This window comes from Amblyomma maculatum, chromosome 6 (genome assembly GCF_055883805.1).
Source record: "Amblyomma maculatum isolate TAMU_Amacu chromosome 6, ASM5588380v1, whole genome shotgun sequence".
In the NCBI taxonomy this organism is placed as follows: Eukaryota; Metazoa; Arthropoda; class Arachnida; order Ixodida; family Ixodidae; genus Amblyomma; species Amblyomma maculatum.
The window spans coordinates 75,393,247-75,420,003 of record NC_139349.1 but is presented as its reverse complement, the minus strand read 5'-3'; the positions used below and the strand labels follow the sequence as shown (position 1 = coordinate 75,420,003).

At 44.8% G+C, this 26,757-nt stretch overlaps 1 protein-coding gene and 1 non-coding gene across 2 annotated transcripts in view; one reads left to right on the top strand and one right to left on the bottom strand.

The window, feature by feature from the left end:
- The first annotated feature begins 7,835 nt into the window (after positions 1-7,835).
- On the top strand, positions 7,836-7,908 carry TRNAV-CAC (transfer RNA valine (anticodon CAC)). Its single transcript has one exon. It is a non-coding gene; the product is annotated as a tRNA-Val (tRNA).
- A 4,417-nt stretch (positions 7,909-12,325) lies between these two features.
- The window catches only part of LOC146186026 (transducin beta-like protein 3), a 34,623-nt gene continuing 20,191 nt past the window's right edge, over positions 12,326-26,757 (bottom strand). Inside the window, exons 14-22 of the mRNA XM_084606957.1 lie at positions 26,526-26,594; positions 26,149-26,219; positions 21,753-21,909; positions 19,333-19,391; positions 17,590-17,693; positions 17,134-17,205; positions 16,615-16,773; positions 13,491-13,584; positions 12,326-12,437 (exon numbers count right to left, since the gene is read on the bottom strand). Of these exons, the coding sequence (XP_084463083.1) occupies positions 12,419-12,437; positions 13,491-13,584; positions 16,615-16,773; positions 17,134-17,205; positions 17,590-17,693; positions 19,333-19,391; positions 21,753-21,909; positions 26,149-26,219; positions 26,526-26,594 (804 nt within the window). The 3' untranslated portion in view covers positions 12,326-12,418. The remainder of the gene's footprint in view (positions 12,438-13,490; positions 13,585-16,614; positions 16,774-17,133; positions 17,206-17,589; positions 17,694-19,332; positions 19,392-21,752; positions 21,910-26,148; positions 26,220-26,525; positions 26,595-26,757) is intronic.

The following is a 26,757-nucleotide window of genomic DNA, read 5'->3' as shown; positions in this document are numbered from 1 at the left end:
AGCGATCGATAGCAATCTTGGCGCTCACCTCCTCGATAGATGCGACATAGAGACAATTCGACTTATATGTGCACGTATCAAAGCTATTCACAGTAACATTTCCAGTCGGTGACATAGTAGTATTTTATTGCGAAAGGAATACTACTTGCACTTTCAAGCCTTCAGCGTAGCGAGGCAGTGCATACCATTGACCTTTAGCTTCACCCCTGGTGTGACGTCATGTCATCTGCCGCAAAAACCGGGGGTCCAACTCGCGCCGTCAGCCATGCGAGGCGGTGCACACCAACGGCGGCCTAACTCCCGCTCCTTCCGCGAGGAGCGCTACAGACGGAGTGACGTCATACAGTTGGATAAATCGGGCTCTGGCTCACGCCGTCAGCCATAGTAGTCAGAATCAGCCTGCTAGGACCCTGGCATTCCCGTTACCCCTATAGGCCACTAAGGTGCGTTCATACGGCTCGGTTAAAGCGGGGCTTTATATGTGGGCTGAGGAAGAAGAAAAAGAGAAGAACGTTCGGTCCCCCGTAGCTGATGCTTTCGCTCAATATTTGGTTCAGCAGCGTTGAACTCTTGTAATTTTTTGTTTAATTCACTTCATTAATTCATCATTTCTTACGTTATCTGAACACAACCAGTCGGCGCCGCAAACGTGTCTAATTTTAAAGAGAAAGAATTGCCGCTTCTGTACGCAAACCTGCCATGTCGCCGGAGGCAGGTTTTTCAACTTATACCATTAGCTTCCTGAATTTCAATGTGCTTTTCTATTTGCCTTTCTTGCGTTGAATGGTTCAAATAATGCACTTATTTGGTATTTTCCGTGCTTACTTTCACTGCACTTTCCATCTCTCTTTCTCTCGTGCTTCTTCTCCCACATCCCTTCCTTCCACCTTTCCACCACTTCATTTCCCGAGACCTGTTGGGAACCGCACCCCGGTCCCATTTTTTTTTTTTCGTCAACTTTGTCCTCGTTCTAAGACCGCCTATAGTTCATTGTCCTGTTATTCCCGAGCTGCTTGTCCATCGCTATGAGACTCCAGCGAGCCCGAACAACGCCCTCTAAAGAACTCAAATTCTCTATTGACCCGAACCGCCATCTCCTCGCAACACATTTCCCACGGCTGACTGGATCGAGCGAACTCCCGGCTAGACCGGCCACGGCTTTCCCCCCACAGTTTCTCTGGCCTGCACGAGAAGTGTATTAACTCGGCTGTCTACGTGATATTTATGTTTAGCTTTGAGAAATTAAATCCGAATATCACGACCGCAGAAGCAGTACCAAAACACGCATGCGATTAATCATTTCGGGCGATGAGCGAGCCTTCGCTTGGCATGAAAAGTTGAAAAGCTCTCTTCTGCCTTGACGAGCACATGGTTCACACTGGTGACTCGCGGAGGCCGTGCGGCTCAGTTCGTCACGGAGGGGGAGACCCGCTACAAACGCCGATCGACACCAAGTGTTCACACCGGCGTTCGACTCTCTTCACGACAGCCCCTTCTCCGAAAGAGATTTGAACGAAGAGCCGCCTTTCGCGCCTTTACAGCCTCCGCTACCGCACTCGGGGTAGATCAATTCGGACTCATTTCGGCTATGAATATGTGTAATTATCAGCGAAGAAGTAGATCTTACGGTTTGCCCATGTTTAGGGCAGTTTCGACAGTCAAAAGCGCTCTAGTTCGACGGAGACGGAAGCGGGGGTGGTGTGCGCGCCGTTATTTGCGGTGTGGCGAAATAGCAGATCACGAAATCGCCTCATGCCAGAGCGTCGAGCACATGACGCTTTACTCTCGCAGTGATCCTTGACATGTGTGTCCAACAACTACGCGCGCAGTAATTCGTGCACACGCGCGCATACACTCTTGAATTTTTCCGCCCAAAGAAGGCAAAAGCGCCGCGGATTGGCTAAGTAGTTCTGCCACTAGAAGTCGCGTCGCAAGAAATCGGTCAGCGAGCGACTTCCCCAAACGGGCCGCTGGCGACTCGTTCGGGTCTCCTGTGACTAATCGCCTCCTCCGTGACGAATCGTGTCGCGCGACCGCCGCGAGTCGCCATCGTGAATGGAAACTTTAGTGTGAACCAGCCTTAAAAAGTACAGCAAGATTATGAGGATAAAGGGGTTATCCATGCCCGTATTTTTTCGGCTTTATCGCAACAACGAATTCGAGCAAAAAGATGGTGTGTTGGTGTTTTTGTCACATAAGCGACTAAGGCTATCATGCGCCAAGAACAAGGTTGTTTGTCTTTTCTTTTTGGATGTGATTAATCCATTTTTAAATTGTTATAGCTTGTTAAGGATCACTGCTTCTTTTAGGAACCCGAAAATGTGAGAAATTTAAACAATTGAATCTTCTCCCAAAAGCAGTCTGGGATGAAAGGGATCTGTTCAGTGTAAAACGGTGCAAAATATTTCTGTCTTAATTCCTTTAGTTTGGTGCATGAGAGTAGAATGTGATTTGTTGTTAGTTCACCTCCACACCCTTCACATAAAGGTTTGTCTTCTTTTTTTAAGAATGAAGCCATGTGTTAGGTGCGTGTGCCCGATTCGAAGCCGACATAAAATGACTTCAACCAAATGTTTTTGGTGACTGCACGATGCCCATTTTTCAATGACTGGTTTAACAAAGTGTAATTTATTGTTTATTTCATTGTTCCATGAAACCTGCCATTTTGATCTCAGTTTTCTCTTTATCAGCTTCATAACATCTCTATGTGGCATGCTGACTAGTTGTGCTTCATCATTACAGGCTGCTGCGGCACATGTGTCAACTCTCTCGTTGCCGCGGATTCCAACATGGCTTGGTAACCAGCAAAACTTAATTGACTGCCCCTGTGTTTCTGCATTTACTATATTGTGTATTATGTCTCCAATTAAAGGTTCCGTAGCATTTCTGTGATGCAGTGCTGTGATTACACTCAGAGAATCTGTATAAATGATGCTGTTTCCAATACTTTTCTGTAATATTTCTTCTACAGCCACAGAAATGGCATGACACTCAGCTGTGAAAACCGATGAACACTCAGGCAACCGTACTAAGGCAACCGTACTACTTTCTCCCATTTACCTTGTATTACAGCGCTTCCAGTGCAATGCGCTGTCTCAGAACCATCTGTATAGAATTCTGTATAATCTTTGTATTTTTTCATTTAGTGCCAAAAACTCTTGTACTGTGTGTTCGTGCAGTGTTTGTTTCTTTTGAAAGTGGGTTAATGTGAAGTCGCACACAGAGGAAAAGTAGTACCAGGGTGGCAGTGGGCTAGGTTTCCGGGCAATATTTGGAAGTGAATCCAGTATGTTTAATTCCTGGCATGCCTGTTCAAAACGGAGGATTAGGGGTTTGATTGCTCGGGGTTTGTTGTTAAAGAGGGTTCTAGATGGGCAGCTTGTGACTATCGGGTGACATTTTCTGTTATGTCTAATCGTTTCGTTAATACGTTGTCGTTAGGAAAAAAAAGCAAACGAACGAACAAACAACAACTGAATTTACTGGGTAATAGACAAGAAAGCTCTTTCAAATGCGTCCGTTTCGCACCAAGTTCATTTAGCGACTACTCGCCACCGTGTCCTACTCCAGCCTTCTTCATTGTCCCCGCTCCCCCCGTCCTCGCCCCGAAAACCCCTCTTTTCTCCCCACTCGAGGCTCCGGCGTTGAGCGGGGCCTTCCAGGAACGGCGAGCGCCTAGTGCGACCCAGGAGGTCGAGCGGCGTCCTCATGGAAGGGGCCAGGAGGTCCCTGGAGGGAGAAGGAGGAGTGTCCGAAAGAGCGTGGGTGGTAGTCGAAGTATTCCTCGCGCGGACAACCGTTCTTTCGCGAACAACGTTCACGACAGACATAGATGTTTCGGTAAGGATCTTATTTTCCGTACATATGCACATGTAAGCATTGTTTTTCTGTCTTCAAGGGGTAGTTCATTTGTTTCAACATAAAGGCTTTTTTATTGGAGATGTCCTATATGCGCCAGTTGAGAGACGCAATCCCGTGTTGTGTACTGGATTCAAGCGTTTGAGATACGATGGTCTCGCTGAACCATGCACAATGCTTCCATAATCTAGGGTAGAGCGTATTTTAGACCAATAAATGTGTAGAAGGCATGTCCTGTCGGAACCCCAGTGTTTTCTACGCAATACGCAAGTATGTTTGATGATTGAGAAGCTTTCTTTTTGAGGGCATTTATGTGGGGTAAAAATGTCAACTTTTATCAAAGGTAATTCCCTAAAATTTATGTTTATTTTTTAAAGGTAGTACGGTTTTCTTTAAGTGTAAGGTTGGGGCAGTATGCAAGCCTCGTGTTAGGGTGAACAGAACAGCTACTGATTTCTGTGGAGAGAATTGGAATCCATTTTTATCTGCCCATGTGGCTAGTCTATTTATGGTTATAGTTGCACGTGTTGGAGGACGTACATGCAATCTGCAGATCATCAACAAAAAGCGAGTACATAATGGATTTCAGGATTTCTCTGGTTATTGAATTAAGTTTTACAACAAAGTAGTACTTAAAATGCACCCTTGGGGAACTCCGTTCTCTTGAATTAAGCTCCTCGGAAGGGTTGAGCCTATGCGTACTTTAAATGAACGGTTTGATAGGAAATCATTTACGGACAGTTTAATATCCGGCCTCGAATACCTAGATATGCTAGGTCACGTAAAATGCCAAATCTCTGCAGGTTGTGTCATATGCTTTTTCCATGTCGAAAAAGACGGCCAGACAGTGTTGTTTATGTATAAATGCTTCTCGGACAGCATTTTCAAGTCTGAGAAGATGGTCTGTCGTTGAGCACGCTTTTTTTAAAACCACACTGATGAATGTTTAGAAGTTTACGTGATTCTAAAATAAAGGTTAACCGAATGTTCAAAACACTTTCGAAAGATTTAGCAAGGCAACTCGTGAGGGCTATAGGCCGATAGCTATTAGGGGAGTTTGGCGGCTTTCCGGGTTTGAGAAATGGGACAATAACAGCTGTTTTCCAAGCTTCTGGTAGTTTTTCTGACGTAAATATTTTGTTTAAAAAAATTTTAAAAGGGCGACTCGTTCGGGTCTCCCCCTCCGTGACTATAATCGCCCCCTCCGCGACGAATCGTGTCGCGATACCTCTGCGAGTCGCCAGTGTGAACCAGCCTTTACTGAGCTTATCAAGCACAAGGAAGACAAAAAGAAGTCTGCTGCCATGCAGCAATTATAATCGAGCGTTTTATGCACTACAGTCATAAAGAGCATTCACTACATATTCACTCACGCGCCGAGCGCGCGAGCGCACTGGCGCGACAGATATTGGCAAGTGTGTGCTGGTATGAAATGACATATAGAAAACATCGTGAAACTCGCGCTCATCTTAAAATCCCTGCTTTGTGCGCAGGGATTGTGCGCAGGGTCGGATTAATAAAAATGGGGTCCCGGAGTTATGTGCAGCAGGCTCTCCTCCTCCTTTCTTGACCCCCCCCCCCCCCCCTCGGTACTACACTACGGGAATATATCCGAAGTTTCTCTTTAGTGCACCAATTAAAAAAAAAAAAACTATAGCGTACTATCAGCCCGATTCACACAACAGTAATGTATTAGCATTTGTTGTGCAGCAGAAAGAGTTAAAACCACTCAGACAATGGAGATCACAAATGACTTGTCATGGAGGTACTTTGGCTCCGCCTTTCTATTTCCCTCTCCGAAAGCGGAATAAAGTGAACGATGGAACGATGGAAGAAAGAAACGTACCTCTGTTCGCCGTATACCTGCTTGTCCTAGTACGCGCCCCCAGAGCGGCCATCAAACTCCTCAAGAAGAGCGCAAATGCCAAAAAACTTGTGCGTTGCAATGAGACCTCCAAGGACGCAGCCTTCCGGGTAGGAACTGCCAAATGCCGACGCGGCTGGGCTGCTAGGCCTACTCGGGCTGGGCTGATCGAGATACTGCTGATGAGGTATCAAGTACGGGGACGTCAATGGACCCTCTCGTCGCAGCTGCGACCTCTGCAAGCGCAACAGCAAGTACCAGACCAGGCGTCGACTTGATCACCGCAGGCTGCGGCAATTAACGAGCCGACACCTGGAACGAGCACCTCGGCCCAGAGCAATTACGTGGACTACCCGAGCCTAAATAGAATTCCTTGCAGGCTATGGACGTGCAACAGGAAGCACGATTGTGCTCGCCGTAGTCGAATCAGGCTGGATATTGGTTTTCGTCCAAATCAGCCGAGGTCAAATGTTGCGGCTGGGTGGGCCAAGTTCAGAGGTGGCCTGGGCCAATTTGAAGGTCACGATCGCGTTCGCCATAGTCGAATTATATTAGACTCCTTCTTTCGTCCAAATCGGCCGAAGTCAAATTTTGCGGCTGCGTGGGCCGAATTTGGAGGTGGTCCGGGCCAACTTCAATTGGTCACGATCGTGTTCGCCGTAGTCGAATCGGGGTGGACATCGGTTTTCGTCCAACTCGACCGAAGTCAAATTTTGCGGCTAGGCGGGCCAAATTCAGAATCTGTCCGGGCCAATTTGAAGTTCACGTTCACCGTAGTCCAATTACATAGTACATTTTTTTATCCCAATCGACTGAGGTCAAATTTCGCGGCTGGGTGGGCCAAATTCGGAGGTGGCACGGGTCAACTTGAAGGTCACGATTGTGTTCGTCGTAGCCGAATCAGGCTGGACATCGGTTTTCGTTCAAATCGGCCGAGGTCAAATTTTGCGGCTGGATGGGCCAAATTCAGATATGGCCCGGGCTAACTTGAATCGTGGTCGCCGTAGTCGAATTGCATTAGACACCTTTTTTCATCCACATCGGCCAAGGCTGCGACTGCGTACGTGGGCCGATTCGTAGGTGGCCCGGGCCAACTTCAAGGTCACTATTGTGTTCGCCGTAGTCGAATTAGGTTGGACATCGGTTTCCGTACAAATTCGTCGAGGTCAAATCTCGGGGCAGGCTAGGCGAAATTTGGGGTGGCCCGTGACAATTTTAGAGGTCACCATCATGTCCGCTGTAGCAGAATTAGGTTGGTCACGGATTTGGGTCTACGTCGGCCGAGGTCAAATTTCGGAGTTGGGCAGACTAGATTTGGGAGTGGCCCGAGGCAAATTTAGAGGTCGTCCGAGTTCGCCGTAGTCGAAGGTAGTACACCGATTTTGGTCTAAATCGGCCGAGGTCGAATTTCGGAATTGGGAGGTGAGTGGAGCCCGGGACAAGTTTAGTCACCATTGAGTTCGCCGTAGTCAATTAGGCTGGACATGGGTTTGGTCCAAATCGTTCGAGGTCAAAGTTCGCTGGCTATAGGTCAATTTGCGGCTGGTCCGGGCCAATTTTGGACCACCGTTCGCTGTAGTCGAATTAGGTTGGACATTGATTTCTGTCTAAATTGGCCGGGGTCAAATTTCGGGGATGGGTGGGCCAGATTTGGAGGTGGCTCGGGACAAATTTGGAGGTGCACGTATTGAGTTCGCCGTAGTCGAATTAGGTTGGACATCGATTTTGGCCGGGACCAAATTCCCGCTATACCAACTTACCCGCCTGAGGCCACGTGGCTGTGATCTCACGAAACAACTTGGCCAGTTCGCCGTAGTCGAATTAGGTTGGACATCGATTTTGGCCGGGACCAAATTCCCGCTATACCAACTTACCCGCCTGAGGCCACGTGGCTGTGATCTCACGAAACAACTTGGCCAAGCAGAGCAAGAAAGATAGCAAGAAAAAATTGACAAGATTTTTGGTCGATGGTGGTGAGCGTACGAAGTGCATTCGTGTTTTCGTTCTGAAGGCCACAGACAACTCTATGCGCCCTTTCCAGTTACAGCACTATGTGCGGTCAAATGAGGTGCACTTGATAGTTACTGATCAGCTTGATGGCGACGACATGTCTGTTTCCGTGGTGTAGCGGTTATCACGTGCGCCTCACACGCGCAAGGTCCCCGGTTCGATCCCGGGCGGAAACAATTTTTTTTTTTCCCCGAGTGTTCTAAACGATCAAGCGCGCGGTTAGTATCGCATTACAGCATAGATTGGTTTTCGCCAATGGAACTACTTTGTTAACGGCGCAAGCATTAGAGTTTTGACAACATCTGCATTCTCAACGAGTGAATTCAGATCGATTGAAATGAATAAACACCCAAAGAGACACTCAGAGAAGGAAACACTTCGCTCAATGTTTAAAATGCAGAAGAGGGGGAAATATGAAACGGTGACACCTCATTAGGTGATTCTTCTATACTTCGTCTATTTGTCTTTTCTACGAAGGAAATAAGCATGATGGTAATACAGAATATTAAACACAATTTATGTCATCGTTTACAGTAAGAAGTACTGCAAGAATGCCTTGAGACACAAAATCTTTATTTCAAAGAGGCCCTAAGTACACTAGATGAGTATGTACGCAATGCAGGTTTGGAGCTGTCCCCCCTAAAGTCCAGCTACATTCAGAGTTACGCTAAAGATTGGAAATCGGGCATTACAAGAGGTGGAGGCATAGATATTCATAAATCTGGCAAATGAACACAATGGCTCCATAGGATGAAAAAAGCAGCTGTGAGTTCCTTGCACTTGATAAAACGTATTTCGTCAAGGGAGCAGGGGCCCGAACGGAGATGGCAAGATGTCTTGTACAAGCCAAGTGCTTCAGCCAAGGATACTATACCCCCGGGGTGGAAGCAGGTTCGAGCATTTTGGAGCAGCTTTGGAGCAGCTTTGGAGCAACGAAACGAGTTTTGGAGCATTGAATTATGTTTTGGAGCACGTTTCTAAGGTCAAACGGCGTTGATAATTGCTTCGTTTTCTGAACTACAAAAGCTACAATCTGAATCCTTTTTATGCACGTTCAATGCCTTTCCAACTTCACACTTATCTCTGACAAGAGAAACGGCCAAAGCATGCCATCATCATCATCATCAGCCTGACTATACCCACTGCAGGGCGAAGGTATTTCCCATTTCTCCAATTAACCCGGTTCTGTGCTAGCTGCATCGACTTGACCCCTGCGAACTTCTTAGCCTCATCCACTCCCCTAACTTTCTGCCGCCCCCTGCTACGCTTTCCTTCTCTTGGAATCCAGTTTGTTACCCTAAGCGACCATCAGTTATCCTCTCTTCGCACATGTCCTACCCATGCCCATTTCTTCTTCTTAATTTCCACTAGAATGTTGGTAACTTGAGTTATTTCTCTGACCCACTCTACATGCTTCCTATCTCTTAATGTTACCCCTACCATTTTTCGTTCCATAGCCCTCTGGGTTGTCCTCAACTTACGTAGAACAGCTTGCTTAGAGGAAGTATTCAGAGACTTAGAATGGGAGCAGTAAGGGATAAGGGTAGATGGAGAATACCTCAGTAATCTGCAATTTGCTGATGACATTGCCTTGCTAAGCAACTCGGGGGATTAACTGCAAATAATGATTTATGACCTAAACAGGAAAAGTAGAAAGGTAGGCTTGAAAATCAATATGCAGAAGACTAAGGTAATGTTCAGCAGCCTCGGGAAGAAAGAGCAGTTTACAATAGGTAGCGAAGTACTGGAAGTAGTAGGCGAATATGTCTACTTAGGACAGGTAGTAACCGCAGATCCGGACCATGAAAAGGAAATAACAAGAATAAGATTGGGATGGAGCGCATTTGGCAAACACTCGTAGATTATGACTACTAGTAGCTTACCAGTATCGCTCAAGAGGAAAGTATACAACAGTTGCATCTTACCTGTACTCACCTATGGGGCTGAAACGTGGAGGCTAACCAAGAGGGTTCTACTTAAGTTGAGGACAACCCAAAGCATGTAAAGATATATATATATATATGACACAGGCTGACCTTAGCAACCACTTGGAACCAACCAGCAGCAAACGGAACACTTTCTGGTGCACTTCCTACTAGTCTGACCTAATGCATTTACTTACTTTGACTTGATGGATTCAAATATTGTCTACCACCTTGATGCGCTTTAGCAGTGATACTAATTTGGAGTCCAAATGAATAGACATGACCTTTTCACTCCACATCTTGTGCATATCTGCCTATTTATTTTAGAATACAGCTCAAAGCCCCCAAATACGGTGTATTACATGATCCTTTTTGATCCTATGTCTGGCCTTATCTGATAAATTCCTGAGAATTGGTTATTTAGTCTGACAAAAAGGCGCCTTCAGACCACAATGACGCAGCTTGACAAGCTTGGCGTCAGTGCCGCTTACATACTTTTTGCCTACCGTGGGATCGCAGGTGACTGCAGCGCCACCTCGATCGCCTTGTTTGTTAGTAAACACGGAGGAGGTTTGCAGGGGTGGAAGCGGCTCGAGCATTTTGGAGCAGCTTTGGGACATAGACAAGTGGCATTGAAGGGTATATATCATCATTCAGCTTTCCTTCACTGCCTCCTGCCTATAGTTTATCAGTGTTTGCTTGAGCAATGCTGGGGCTCATTTTTAATATTTTGGCAGTAGGCCATATGCCTTTCCAACACTCTTGAGAAGCTTTCTAGTGACTGACAGCTTTGGCATTCCAACTCATAACACTTCAAGTATGATTTTGTCTGACATAGGCCTGACATGCTTCTCATGGACAAAGGAGCTCGATGTTAAAGTACTGGCTTGTTTTCATAGTAAAAGCACTACATTTTATGTATTTTTTGCAGACAGACAAGTTTCCTAACGGCTCGCGGTAATTTATGCTGTCTGCTTCGTTTGCTACTCTCGCTACTCTCTCCACTGGCTGTTCAAAAGGCTGGAAGGAGGTGCTATGTCACATGCATAGTGCATTTTTTTTTTTTTTCGCAATTAACTATCTCCAATCGCCTGTGGCCCATGCTAAATTTACTTGCGAACAAATATTTATTATGCTCCATGCTTCCTTCCCTTACAAAAATTTCATTTGTATTAAGCCCAGTGCAAGATGCGTTATATCTTTGCCCACGGCGTTTCTGCTAAATTTGATATAGAAAATCAAGGCAGACAGTTTGGAGCAGTTTTGGAGCAATATTGCATTTTGGAGCAGGATGGAGCAGGCAAAACAATTTGGAGCAGAATGAAGCAATTGGAGCAGCGCTTCCACCCCTGTTAATACCAGGCCCAGTTCCAAAGACTTAAGAGGTGACAGCGGGCAGTGCTGGAAACAATAAATAGGACAATAAATAGGAATGCAATGCGCAAAACTTATCCGCATCCCTATTCTTCAGGGGTATGCGTAGCTCAACACACTGACAGAGCTCATTGAACAGCGAGAGGCAAAAAGAAATATTAAACGAAAATATGTTATACCCATGGCATCCTTGACCAATGCGGTGACAAGGCAAACACTGACAATGGATGACCCCTCTCCATGGAAGTTCACGACCATTATGACGAAAAAACCGACCAAGCTATATCGCAAAGGTAAGTCAGCGTCTCGCCTTCTGGTTGATGTACTCCCAGGAACCTTTATTGCATATACAGACGCATCGATTATAGAAAATGGCGGCAGAACAGCAGCTACCAGCCCGACTCGCGTAGAGCTAAACACACATAATGAATACCATACAGAACATCCGGACCCGCTTGTGATAGAACTTTATGCAATCCGCGATGCAATGAAGGCCATAAATAAAATAGCCGCCATAAAACAAATGAAAAAAGTAACAAAGATACGTGTAACCCAGGAGATCCATGGAAACAATGATACGCTTCCAGATACACTGGACACAACATAATGCAGAGAATGCTGAGCAGAGAAAAGTTGACAACCTCACACACGAAGTTCCAAACACTATAATGCACCTCCCACCAAGCTGCCTTTTAGTGCCCGCTTCGTTGTGCCCATCCTAGTATCCTCTTTGCGGAAAAGTACACATGCCTTCATCCCGTCGTGTACTTATCCCCTCCCTAATAACTTAAGTAGACGGGAGGAGTATCCCTAGAAGGATAAGGGCTTTGCAACAACTGAGATCAAGAGCCCAACATGTTCTTCTAACGATAGGAACTACGAAGATAGCGAAAACTACCACCGAGCTGTGGCAGCATCGCTGGCGCAAAATGAATGCGGCGACTGCGCATCATTCGTTATCGTTCTGCCATTGCTTGCCTTTGGTGCCTGTGGGCTATGCTGAGCTTAAAGGTAGTTGAATACCCTTCTCTGAGTGAACTTTCATTTAAATGTAGCACTTAATGCAATATCCGCCTCGTATTATCCTGTTTGACTTAATGTCGCCATCTGTTAGACCCCATGCTCACTACTCAATGGTCATTGAAATTTGCCATCTCGCAGTGGTGCATCTCGATGACCCTCGAAAATTACAAATGCTATTCACTCAATGGGCTTTCAGATTGCTCGTATAACAGAGGTATAACCACCGCCACTCATGCAAATGACCAATGTTTGACATCTAAAGAAAATATCAGTTCAAGATAGTTACACCTCTTAGATTTGAAGCCCTTTATTTACAAGATGATGAAATTCTCGACAGGTCACAACTGTTGTCAGAACTTGATCATTATTCAAGCCTTGACTCCCTGAAAAAAAGAAAGCAGAATTGTAAGCAATGAAATGCAAATTAATGCTGGCCGATATCAATTGGGGCATGCAGCATAAATGAGCAAATCCAAAGGCAATACCACACTTAGGGTGAGCACGTAAAGCAATCTTACAAAGGACACCAAAATGATGTTTTACGATGAAGTGTACATATGGGGGGATGACATTGCAAGCATTCGTCAGCAGTTGCTAAGTTGAAAAGGCTTTTAATATTAGTGTTATTTAGCGGTATTCACTGGTCGTGCTCCAGAGGACGATGAAGTGAGACAGACTGCCTAAATACGACGACGCTAAGGGTGGACGGATCTGAGTGGCCGTCAACCCTAGTTGTACGGACTACTATCGCTTGTCGATCTTCCCCGTAACAATATGCTGCTAGGCTAATCGCTGTCAAAAGATAGGGACTAGCTAAGAAATACTATGAAAAATGTACTATGTTCATATGTTTCGTGAATTGAGATGAACAAAAGATATCCTTATCATTAAGCAATTTATAATAGTAGTACCTTTCCTTACAACAGCCATTCTAATTCTGCACAAGCATAGCTCTTACATTTTGTTTGTCTGCCTTCCTTTGAGGTAACACAAAAACACTCACCCCTAAACTTTATGAAACTTATCTGGCATTTTTGTTGCCCTATGACATAGTAAAAGCAACACAAACTAGATTTCTTGAGGACATTGCATAAGAAACGCCATCGTTGTGAAGCAACTTACTCTCACTTCAATTTTAACTCTCATCACATTTTTCACTGAGCCTAACAATCAATGTTCCTTGACCCTCTGCATGACTCCTGCTTCGGGGCTCAAGAATGAACGAATACACTGCATCAAAACGGAAATGCTGCTCTCCTCTGGTTTTACAGTGTAAAGTGCAACACACTATCTTAAACCCTGGCTCCATTCGTTAAAGTCTGCACTATCTCATTCCATCCTGAAGTCTGCTGCGCTAAGATGCCAAACATCACTCATTAACAGAAGCCACGACAGACAGCTATAATGCACAGAGAGATACCACACAATAAACGCACCCTGCTTCATGGCCTGCCACCTTCATGTTGCACCACAAGTACTCCAGAAACATCGCTTGCTGCTTCAGTCTACTAACCCGCTGGAAGTGCCGCTCTGCGAGATAAGGGAAAAAGAAAAAACAAAGCCTCTGAATTGGCGCACCAAATTCCTTGAGCCCCGATGTCACTGCTTTCAGTGAGCTTGCCACAACACACAGTCTGACCCTCTTAATGCAAAAAAAGTGCTTCTAGTTATGTGCCAGAATACATACAAAATTCTAGCTTGAGTCCTTTTTTTTTTTTTCTCATTTCAGCAAAACATACTTCTATAGTAAATTATGCAAATTACAAGAACTGCTTCTAATTTCAAAAAATCATACTTCTATAGTAAATTGCACAAAATAGGAGAACTGCTTCTAATTTCAGAAAATCATACTTCTATAGTAAATTATGCAAAATACAAGAATTGCTTCTAATTTCAGGAAATCATACTTCTACAGTAAATTATGCAAAATACAAGAACTGGCAGCCATACGTCATACAGTCAATACTGGATACATCAAACTCGAAGGTGATTATGAGAGTTTCACATATCAATAATATCAATAATATCAACAAATATCAATAACATACATAAAATAAGTTAATATATAAGCTCATCTGTCAATTCGAATAAATAGGGTGCATCCACTGCATCCACAACAGCTGAGCGCTTCCTCGTTGGCACATTGGCAGGACATTGGCAGCATGGGAGAAACCAATGCTGACCATTAGCTGTCTAATTTTGTTACTGTACTGCGCCATAAACGCAATTATATATTAGGACACAGCTGATTTCTATGCCACAGTCAGCAGCGAAGTAGGACATGCTAAAGGACGCTGAGCAGGAGTTTGATAAGCGTCAACAACACTGTTGTATTTCTGCACATGATTTTAAAGAGGATATTCTAAAAGTCCAATACAAGATATACAGTAGAATCTCGGTGATACGAACTCGGCTGATACGAAATTCGGTGTGATACGAATTCATAAAATTCCCCGGCCGAATTGCATTGCGTTCAGTGGGCAAAAAATCGGATGTTCCGAACACTTTTTCTTTTCGCTACGGGTGATATGAACTTCGGTATCACGACCGGTCAAGGCCCACGCACACACTCACAGCAAGAAAAGCGTGCGCAGCGGCGCAGCACTGATAGCACGGATCACGCACACGCGCGCGAAAGAAGAAAAAAAAATATAGCGGGAAAAAACCGGCTTGGCAATCCGCGGCAGCAGCGAAGTTGGCGAAGGCAGCGATATATTGCCCCCCCCCCCCCCCCCCCCCCCCCTCCTGCTCTATCTCTTTCTCTCCCCTCCCCCCGCATTTTGTTTTTTTATCTCGTTGTTGCTTTCTGCTATTGGTGTTGTGCGCACGGCCTTGCAGCCCTCTCCACATTTGTCCGCCGCCCCGCAGGCCACGCTCTTCCACTTTCCGGAGTCTCCGCTGCAGCGGCAGCACGTTGCTTCGTTTTCTCGTTTGTTGAGGCTGACGACGCGTTGATAGCGCGTCGTTTTGTGATCATCTCGGCAACGCGAAAAGATACATCATACTGCAATGTCACGGAAGAGAAAGGCGCTGACCTTTAAAGACAAATTGGAAATTTTAAATAAGGTGGACAAAGAGCCCAAGAAAAGGCTCACTGACATGGCCAAGGAGCTAGGCCTGCCGCTGTCAACGTTGCCAAAGATCGTTGGTCAGCGCGACCAAATTATGCAGAATGTGCAGCACTTCGCGATGAATTCTAAAGAAGCCAAAACTGCCCACCATGTGAAGTTGGAAGAGTTCTTCTAACGCAGTTCAGAGAGGTCACGGCGGCCGGCGTCAACATCGACGGAAAAGTGCTTCGTGAGAAGGCAGCGGACATCGCACTCACACTTGGAATCGATGACTTTCAGGCCTCCGGTGGATGGATTCACCGGTTCAAGGTGCGTCATAATCTTTCATACAAGACTGTTTGCGGCGAAGGAAAAAAAGTCGACGCCTCCGCCATGGAAGACTGGATGACAACCACACTGCCGTCTTACATAGCGAGATATGAGGCACGTGATGTTTTTAATGTAGATGAAGCAGGGCTGTTTTACAATCTCCAGCCCGAAAAAAGTTTGTGTTTTAAAGGCGATGCCTGCCGGGGCGGACAAAAGAGCAAACAGCGCATTACAATTTTGTTTTGTTGCAACGCCAACGGATCGGAAAAGATGCCACTGACAGTCATTGGCAAATATCAAAAGCCCCGATGCTTTAAGGCAGCCGGTAAGCGTTGATGACCCACCGCCGACGGCAGCAGAAACGATGCACGCCATCGATGTTCTGCGGCGCGCCGTGACCTCCGAGTCTGTGCGGGAGAAGACTGCGGCCCAATTTTTCAGTTTTCAAAACTTTCTGTTATCAGATCTCGCGGAAAAAAAGGTGCAGAAAGATATACGCGATTTCTTTCAATGAAAATAAATATTTCGTACCTGTTGGAAAGCTTGAAAACGGATTCTGCTCGTTTTTTGGTGATACGAAATTTCGGGTGATACGAAAATGTTCGTCTCCCTTTGAATTTCGTATCACCGAGATTCTACTGTATTTTGGTATATTCCTACGCATATACCAGTACTTTGAAACCTTTGGCAGGCCCCTTAAGCCCAAAAGTTATGCCTCCCAGCCATGTAGTGTCACGTATGTATGCACACCTTATTTGCAAAGTCATCAAACATGCTGAAGAAGAATGGTTATAGAAACCAGTAGCCTGCAACATAGGCATACAAAAGAAACGCCCACCTGTGAGAACCCTAGTGAAGACACATACAAGATTGTGGTAGTATGTTAAAAACCTTGGTATCCAGCTGGCATGCTGCATACCAAAACTGCTCCACAGTTCACCTTACAGTATGGCCCATGGGTTGGGTAACGTTGACAACTCTGGCTACTCTTCGCCTCCTAGCCACTACTACTACTTTATCAACTACATACACAAGCTGCCCAGTGATGCTCATTCAGGTTCAGTTATGGTGCCGCATCACTGACTCCCAAGCACTGCACGCTACTCTCCTATTGGTGAAAAGACAGTCCAATCTCATCTCTTTCCTTGGAACCAAAAGATAAGACACGAGGGGAACTGACCCGTGTAGGGGATGAAGGCTTCAATGGTGGCCCTGCTTCCGGGCATTCCCAGCAGGTGACTGGGGGAATGAGACCTCAGCACGACGTTCAGCACTGCCTGCGCTGCCGCGCTGTGTTTGCTGTTGGTATTCCAGGTGGACGCAAACTTGAGGAGCAGGTCTAAAGATAGTGGAGATAAAGGCACTTGTCAACACCAAAAGAAAGGTGTAGTACGCCAAGAGTTCCATCAATTCAAACTGCACATAATGAGGACAAAGCTTAAGCCCAGTTTGAGTCAAATCAAAAGTTGGCTGTAGCCTGCTCCTGAACAATTTTGGCTCAAGCACGTTTTGTGCACATTGCGTAATCCAATTCACCAAAAAATAAAATGAAAAAGAACAGGTGCTTAGCAAAGCAATGTTTAGTACATCCAGCACTCAAGAGTTCATCTCCTATAAACAGCATATGTGGAATCTGCCAGCCATGTTCACATCTCGGGTCAAAAGCTTGGGTGTTGGGACCGTGGACTATTAGGCTCACCGATTTGATCATCCCTCAGTGGTGCCAAGGCTTTTGTCAGCGTCTCTCCACTTCTGTCTTCAAGGAGTATCTCTAGAAAAATGCAGAAACAGCCATGTGGGAAGCAACATAAGCTGGTAAGATCCCTGCCACAGTGTGAATGCGCATTAGAATAAACTTGCTTTGCCCGGTCAGTTGTCACTGTTCATGTGCAAAACACTAAACAGTCAAAGAAAGCATTGCTCACGAATTGCAACAATGAAAGCAACGATGACTGAAGGATGAAGAGAACAGAAAGAATAAATGCTGACTTTAAGTGCAGTCACAATACATCTGTGCGGCTGCGACTACATCCTAAACAAGCTGCTTTCAGTAGCACCTTATGTTCATTTCAAAAGTGGGTTATCACATAAGTGAAGCATTTTTTTTTTTTCTTAAAAAAAAACAAATGTACCATGATGAAGAAAAATCACACACCTTTGATGATGTTCAGTGCCCTGAATGGATGCTCTAATGTCAGAGCCAACTGTAATGCCTTGGTCCACTTCTTTTCCTTGAGCAAGTTATTAAGCTGCTGCTCCCTGTTAAACGGGAGGGAAAAAAAGAGGAGGGACAGGCATGCTCACCTAACGGGCGCTCCTGACTTTATTCACACTCAAGTCGTGGCTAATCAAGAACAAAGGCATTAGGTCAGTACGTTTTAGATCTTAAATACTACGAAAAACAACTATCTAGCCTTGAAGTATCTTGTTCTAGTCAAAGAAATTCAGAAGCATGAAAATTTAGGTGCTGAAACTGTTGAACAACCAAAGTTTTCATCTCTTGCTCCCCAACTGCCCCAAACATGTGGACTGGTTGGATGTCCATACGTAAAACAACACGAGCTCTCTTTCATGGTCGAGAGTAGACTTAAGCATAAAATGCCTTCCAGTAGTGTGGTAGCCCTTTTTAGAGACTAAATCCCATTGCAAGGTATCTCCTTGGCCAAACGCAACAGGGCATCTATAGCATTACTGTAGGCAGCAGAAGGAAACTTCCTAGGCCACCACATTCCACTGCCCACTGTTTACAACGCAGTTCGCTGAAGGATGGTACCATGTCTCTGCATGAAACCAGTTGTTTGTAGGCATGCAATTAATGCATTACGCGCAGCGTTCTTGCTTGCACGCAGGTACTAAGGAGTCAACATAAAGTAGCTTCATCAAAGTTTGGCAACATATTCTTTCTCCATTCCAGTGCCCATGTCGGCTGCAGTGCTGAAAATATGAGCTAAAAACATTTCATGCTTAAAACACAGTCAAATCTGGATACATCTAACTCGAAGGAGATCACGAAATAGCTCTATATAATACTGATAGTTCTATTACATGAAACACGGCAATGAAAAAGATTACCTGCGACCTACAAGGAAGAGTATGATGCACTAATTCTAGGGACGGCGTTCTGCAGTGACGTCCCAGCTGCTGGCAAACAGGCAGCGCTCTGCTCAATCAATGTTGCTAGTCTTAGTCTGCTAATCATTGAGGCCGCCACAGACTGTGCTTTGTAACTAGCCACTGCCTAGCACTAGAGACCTAACCATGTTGGCAGCACAACATAAAAGCAATAAAATTTCATTAAGATTAGGGTGCATTTGGTTTCTGCCACATCTTAAGCAGTAAAGCGAGTGAAGCTAGCACAGCAAGAACCACCAATAGCCCTCGGTCAGCTAGATCAGCTTCAGCATTATTCCCAAATGCTGGCTTCGCCACAAGGCAGTAATGTAGCGTGAGAAATGTGCCACAAGATAGAAGGCTAAGCCGGTAACCGTGCCATTTTCCTCACGTCACACAGTTTTATAGCACCTTCACACGATTAGTGCAAGCCGGTGACTCAAGGTCGCACCCGACGATGCTTCAAAGTGTAAGAATTCTTGTGGGGGCTTTGTTAGGAGGAGTGGTAAATGCACCTTTCCTAATGCTTGGATGCTTTGTTTACGAGAGTACAAGAAACACATTCAGTACTAGTACTATATCTCTGCATCAAATATTTAGGGCAATTCTTAAGCCATTCGATAAAAGCAATAACTCAACATATCCGTGATCGACCTTTTTTGAGGTACAACTGAGATGAGTTACAGCTGAATAGACAAATATGTAGGAAAGGCCAATTCCTAAAAGTAATTCCTTCCTTCAAACCAAAAAGAAAAAAAATATTACTGCAAGGAGACTTCACACTCACTGCAGAATCAGCGCCTCTTGTTTTTCAAATGCTTCTTGCCTCTCTTCCGAAGTACAATCCTGCAATGGAGACAAACACAGATTCAAGCTGAAAAAGAACCGCTTAAAGGAGTACCGACAAAACTTTTGGCTGTGTGTTTTATTCTTTGTAATGATGCACTTACTATGCATGGATCCCCAGATGGCATTTGCCTATGACTGCTAGAAAATGTACAATCAAAACACTTCTCTCAGAACTCGTTTCAGTCTTGGTTTCAACAGCCACATGATGGCTATGAAGTCAAAGCTCCGGACAGGTCACACGAGGGCTCAAAAAAGTGCTATATAAAATGCTGCTGCTTTTCTCATTTTGATTCCAGCTCTTGAGGCAACTAGCTTTAGCGCTGTAGTAAAGCAAAGCGATGAAGGAGCAACTATATAGCACTTTCTATATATATATGTAGAAAGTGCTATATATATATATATATATATATATATATATATATATATATATATATATATATATATATATCTCGTTACAAGAGACCCTGTTACAAGAGACACTCGGTTATAAGAGACATTTGAAAATGGTTTGGTTGGTTTTCCTATGTCTGCCATGTTAACAACACTGCATACAAGAGACATGGTTACAAGAGACACTCGGTTACTAAGGACAACTTTTTCAGGTTCGTGGAGTAAACTCTTCACTATTTAGAAGAGACACAACCCAGGTGTGCTCATGCAATGCATCTGGAATGTACCAACTCGTACATGATGCACTTCAGATTCCCTTAGCTAAATTCTGTTCCATATCAGTGTCCTTTTTGTTGTGTATGTCAGGAACTGAGGAGTGCTTCCCCATGATTGGAAAGTCAAAACGGCATCGCATTACTGTTACCTACGAAGCAAATCAAAATGCATGAATGACATTCAGCATTTCTAACTCCTCACTGCTAAAATTTGATCACAAGATGAAAGCATAGACTCCTGATGTCTTTCTCTTTGCGAATCATCTGAGGGTGACGAGCCTGTAAGCATCTGAGGGTGACGAGCATGTAAGAGTGCCTCAAAGGTATTAGAGCAATAGGAAGGCTTGCAAAGTGAAGTGCTTTACCTCCAGAATTTGGGAAGAAATACACTCTGCACTCACAAAAATACATACTAGTATGAATAACTTCTTTCAGCTTTCCTGAACAATTTTCTGTTAATGCGTGTGAATGCATTTATATGCTGATGTGCAGTAAAGTGATAAACACAGTGCTTTTAGAATTTTTGGTTACAAGGGACCTTGCTTACAAGAGACATGTTTTTCAGGTCCCTTGAGTGTCTTTTGTTACGAGGTTTTACTGTATATATAGAGCAACTATATAGCACTATATAGCACCTATATGAAACTTTTGATGCCACAGCCATTGCTCGGCTGTTGAAACTGAAACAAGTGATAGAAACAAATTGAATACTAACTTATGTTCCCTTCACTTCAAGCCTTTCAGTAATGTTTCTTAAGGTGTGGTCTCTGCTTTATGGACATTACAGTAAGCCTGTGATTTGATAGCCACACCTATTGCTCAATACCGTGACAACTTTGCGGCCTCTAAATGAAAGTCATTCTTCCTACTAAATTCTGAAATGAACTGCAGTTAATTTTTGGACATTTCCTTTTCAGCGATTTCAAATGCAAGCTGGTTTGGTTTATGGGGTCCCAAAGCGACTCAGGCTATGTGAGACGAGCTGCGAAAATTTTGACCACCTAGGGCTTTGTAATGACATCGCACTGACGTTGCACAACTCAGGGCTTCTTGCTTTTTGCCTCCATCGATAAGTGGCCACCACGGCCGGGATTTCATCCTGCGTCCCCTGAGTACAGCAGACAAGTGCCCTAACGACTGCGCCAATTTCCAATAGAGGCTAAAAGCAAGGCACCTGTACTCTTCAATGTCAGTACATGCTAAAGAACTGTAGGTGGTCAAAAATTTCTGTAACCTTCTATTAGAGCATCCGTGACAAGTTGAGTCACTTTGGGAAGCTAAGCCTTATAAATCAAACAAAACCATTTTTTGGGGTAATCTGCAAGAGAAATCTAATGAAAAAACTGTTTTTATGCAGTTCGGAGAGTTTTAGGAACTGAAATAGTCTCAATTGTTTTTCAAAATGGTAGAATTTCCAAGCTGCTATCGGGACAAGGCACTGTAAACAAGGATTTCTGTTGATTGACCAACAAGTTGTTTTCCGTTCTCAGGCTCCCGTGTGGATCTATCACTCAGAATTTTTTCCGGTGTACACTTGGTGGCTCTGGCATAAATCATGCAGTTCCTAGTTTTGCCCAAAAATCCGTTTCAAATTTCCCTTCACTCCGCCCTCAGAAACTTGAACAGAAACTGCATTCAAGCAGCCTGTGTTGAGAATGCTACAGTAGAACGGTACTTGGAGCAGGCCTCGTACCTTCCAGACCAAAATGGTGGAATCGGCAGCGCCGGTGATGAGCAGCGATTCATCAGCACTGAGTGCCAGTGCCCACGCCTTGTCCTCGTGTTGGTCCAAGGTCTGCACGCACTCGTTGGCGTTCACGTTCCACAGCTTTAAGTTGCCATCAGCACCGCTGGCAACCAAAAAGAAGGAAGAAAAAAAAAACGAAAGTAAGACCACTTAGAGAAGCACAAAATCAGTAGTGTGCACGAGAGCAATGCGACACACTTCTTATTAGGGCTTTACTAAAAGTTATTTGCATTCATTCCTCAGACCAATAGAGAGGTGCTTGTTCTTTTTGAGCGTTCTTTACCACTACTGTGTAACAAGAACAAACAGCCAAAGAGATCCCGGTATGCATTTGTTTACACTAACATACACAATACTTTAATACAAACGGAATACAACTTAAGGAAATATTATTTTTTGAAAAAAATATACAAAGGCAAATTTTGTATTGACTAAAGGACAGAGTTGGGTGAGTTGGATTGCATTTTATATTTTTGAAGCACAGCAATATGTTGTTAAGCCGCTTTCTTTGTACATTCTCTACTGAACTGTGCTTCGAAACAATCTGTAATTACCCCCCTCCCCCCCCCCCCTTTTTTTTCCCAAAACAGAGCATAGCCCCTGTAACTGAAAAGAAACGAAACTAGACTTAGTGACTAACATACAAGAAAAAGATAAAAGAAACTAAAACTAACATGGCTAATTAAATTAGACTTCAACAGACTAGAAGAAGCGACTAAATTAACCCCCCCCCCCCAGGTAGAGAGACAAAAATCCTTCCCCACTCCCACCATAAAAAGCCATAAATGCAGCAAAGCCCTGTGAGAAGACTCCATCACCGAAACAGCGTAAAGCTTGTAACTTGGACTCAGCTTAGGCAGGGAGAAAGCCAGCGAGACCGTTTTTAATAAGTATATGCATTAGCCCATGCAGACTTGTGAAGCTGGGTATTCTAAATGTGCAGCTCGTCGTTCCGGCGTCTGATCTCGAGCGATTTTAATGGCATCGGCTCAAAGATGGCGTTCCCTCTCTTTGATCCTCTCATTATTACTCAAGGTACTTTCTGGCCTCAGCGTCAACTTGAAGATGTCGTTCTGTTTTTATCGTACCGCCTGCAAGCATACACTGTCTCTAATGGCAGTGCATGATTGGCCAGTGTTGTGGCAACGAAATGCAATGCACAGCATGACAGCGGCGGTTAATTAAGAGCACGGCGGCAGCGCTCTAAAGAAGCGGTTAGTTTGTGTGCACCGAGAGACTGAAAGCCAGTCTCGGCCAATTTTATTTTTTTTTCAAAGTCAGAGGGACCGCAAAAACTGACCGACAACGACTTTCCCCCTGAGCGGAAGCCTCGGAGCTACCACGCGAAAGTAAAAAAGTAAAAGAGTACCAAAGCACCAATCAGGGTCCGAAAGTGGCACTCTGCTGGAATCTTATTCTCATCGCAAGGGATACGTGAGAATCATACTATAGTGGAAATCCACTTGAGATCCCACGAAGCCTAGCAGCATCTAAATGCTTAGGTTTAGGTTTATGGGATTTAACGTCCCAAAGCGACTCGTGCTATGAGAGATGCTATAGGCACCGTGCAGGAGTAATTCGCGGTGCGACGCGCGCGCCCCTCGTGGCGGGAAGAACAGTTTGGTAGGGAGACGAGCACCCGGCCGCGCAGCGGAGACGCGGCGGATCTGCTGTGCGTGGGGCGCATTCGCCGTACGTTCTTTCGATTCGCGGCATTCTATGGTCACAAACGAATTGCTAGGTTGCAGACCTTGGATTGCTGCTGTTGCACACATTTTCACTGGCCTGATAAAATATTTTTCGCGTCACCGAATAAGCTTTGCGAAGCGACGCTAAGGCGAATCGCTGCCTTCCAACGAGCAGTGAGCTGGCAATCATGCCCGGGTATTGCCGCGTCCAGATTTACCGCGAACCATTTTTCCCGAAAGAGGGCAGACTATACCTTCACCTGCATTAGCATCCTTTCTCAACCCGCAAAAAAAAAAAATAATAATAATATTTAAAGAAATTGGGCAGCTCATAGGCATCAGCGCTACTGGGACCGCCGTGCGCGCCTGTGGGCGGTGCTCGTGGATGCAGTTGTTCATTGCATAATTTTTATTTTTGCTGTCCTGTGGTCTATATTTCCCTGTCTACAACAGCTTGCATAAGCACCAGTACAATGCAGAGAGTAATCAACAGGAATGGAGTGTTTAAATGGCACATTTACTATGTCTTGCGCATTAGTTTCGCGGATTTGCCTTGGCAACTTTTTTTTTGCTTGCTTGCTTGCTTTCATTATTTTTTTCCTCCTCTCAGCTCGTTTATTTTCTTCTTTCCACACCCTTTCCTTCCACGCTTATGCCGCTACTTTCCTTCTCCTCTTGGGCGACTTCCTTTGTCCGTCCCCCAGCCTGATATTTTTTTTTTTTTTTCCTCGCCATCCTTCGCTGTCCACTTCGCCCTCCTCTGTAGATGTGATTCAGGAGGTGCCATTCCATACGCTTTATTCATTTAGTTGTGTTAATGACATTTCGATGTCTACTGAGTTGTTGAACCTCTAATGATAAGCTGTTTCTCATGCGATACTGCTCAATAGAGACTATAATAAAAAATAAGTAAAAATTTTTTTTTTTTTTTTTTTTTTTTTTTACTTATTCGTGGACACTCTGAACAGATCTTGCATTCATTACATGCCATCCTGCTCCAAACAAGTTGTCGAGCAGCTGGCTGCCACCTGTTACCTTCCCCTGTCAAAACTTAGTTTTGTGGCAGAGGACTTGAAAGTACCGTTAAAGAGGCATTAAGGATCGTTAAAAAAAAAAAAAAAAAAAACGAAAGAAAACTAGCATTCAAGTCTGGATGAGGCAGGACGTTCTTTCAACGAAAAAGAAAATTAAGCATGGTACAATTCTGACATGTGACAGAGAGGAAGACATGAATGCGTATTAGAAACTGTACATCGTTTGTGCGGTGCTGCAAGGCAGTTTCCATTCTCATAGCTGTGTCGCTGTATCAGTGACCGCGTGCCATCTGCTATCCTTTCCTTTATCGTCGAGAAAAGTGGCAACCGCCTCACCAGAAAACTGCTTAAGCTCTTCAAAATCCGTCTGCGTAATATCAGTGCCTGCGGCATCTTCAGGCCCGGTAATCGCGTTCTCGAGTTTTCAGGCTTGTCCCTTTTTTTTTTTTAGGCTTTTTTCTCTTCTTTGACTACAGCTTCATTCATTCCTATTCTTCTCACATACTCGTTCCACCCTTCTCGGCCGCTCGATTCCCCGCAACTTCCTTTTTTTTCTCTTCTTCTTCTTCTCTCACCCACCCCAGCTTGAGGCGTTCGAGCTGGCCTTTGTGATGCTGTACCACACTTGGGAGGAGGGGCGTTCGCCACAAATGGTTTTTGTATTTTTCTACATTTTTACCGTGTTTTTTACGCCCCCACCCTCCCACCCCCTTCGTTTTTTGCTCGGCCTTTTCCAACTGCGCGCGCTTCTTCTGTCGTCTTCCGTTTCGCGTGTTTCCAGCCTAGAAATAAACGCCCAGCGGGCGGCCAGGACTCGTCTCTGTCTCTGCGTCTTGTGTCGTGTGGCTCTCGCATCGTTTGTGCTTCGCTACGTCGCTCGAGCTGGCTAAAATTGCTACCATTTCGTTGCGCAGGCCACCTTTTCAAGCGCGCGCCCTGCCTAGGCGGCCGCGCGTCTCCCTATCAAACTGTTCCGGCGCTCACTCGTGGCGCTGCCTGTTCGCCGCGAGTGCTGCCCCCTGGGTTTCTGCACGGTGCCTATAGTGGAGGGCTCCGTACATTTTGACCACCTGGGGTTGCTTCTTTAGTGTGCACTGACATCGCACAATACGCGGGCACCCTTGCTTTCTGCCCCTCCCATCGAAAAGCAGCCACCATGGCCAGGATTCGAACCCACGTCTTTGGGTCTAGTAGTCAAACGCCATTAGGCCACAAGAAGAAAGCAAAGAGGGCTTTTTAAATTCTATTTCTATGGAAATTTTAAATTCTATTTTCCAATAGTCATTTCAAAACAGTAGTGTACATTTGCCACAATGGAATTTGTGAAAGTCAGGACAGTATTTAACAGCTGCCGGCAGTTCGGAAGTTTCCAAGTACTATATTGATTTTTTAAACTGAGCCAAATAACAAAGGTATTTGATTCATATTTGAACAAGACGACATTTGCAAACTCTCGCCTTGAAGGCAAGAGGAATTATGGAATGCCCCATTTAGCTCAATTTACCCCACATTTCTTTTTTTCTTTTTCAGGATTCCCTTATTGGGATTTAGGTTCGCAGCGCATATGGATTGCAAAGTTCATATACAAGACTGAAGCAACATTTCAATATTGATGAATACCTTGACAGCAGCTGCATCCCATGGGTAACAAAGACAACCTTCAGCACAGAACACTCATGGCCTTCAAACGTCTGAAATGTACAGAAAGGAAGAATAAATATTAAAAAACGTAGAAAAGAGAAGACAACACATCTCCGTACCACCGTACAAGTAAAACCTCAGTCATCTGAGGTACCTCAGTACCACCTGCCTCAGTCATCTGAGGTACAAGTAAAACACTCACTAGACTGGTGAAAATTCTGTGCACCTACAACGTATCAATACAATCTACGAAGCCAGTCGATGTTGAAGACAGCTCAGACACAATGCAAGAAAAACGTAAATCGCGGACAGTCTTCAATACTCAAACTCGAACAACTGCAAATGAGAAGCCTCACCTTAACGCAGGAGAAGTCAGAAAGTGACCACAGCTTGATGGTTGTGTCAGCAGATGACGTAGCCAGCACCTTAAACAAAAACATCACGATTCAGCCACCCTGCATACTTCTTCTGAGTGCCACAAATACCAACTGATACTGTTACTGGTCTGATTCCAGATACATTGCACTGTATGCACTAAAAGGGCATTAAAGCTCTTCATTAAATTAGAGAAATGAAGCATGAGAGTGA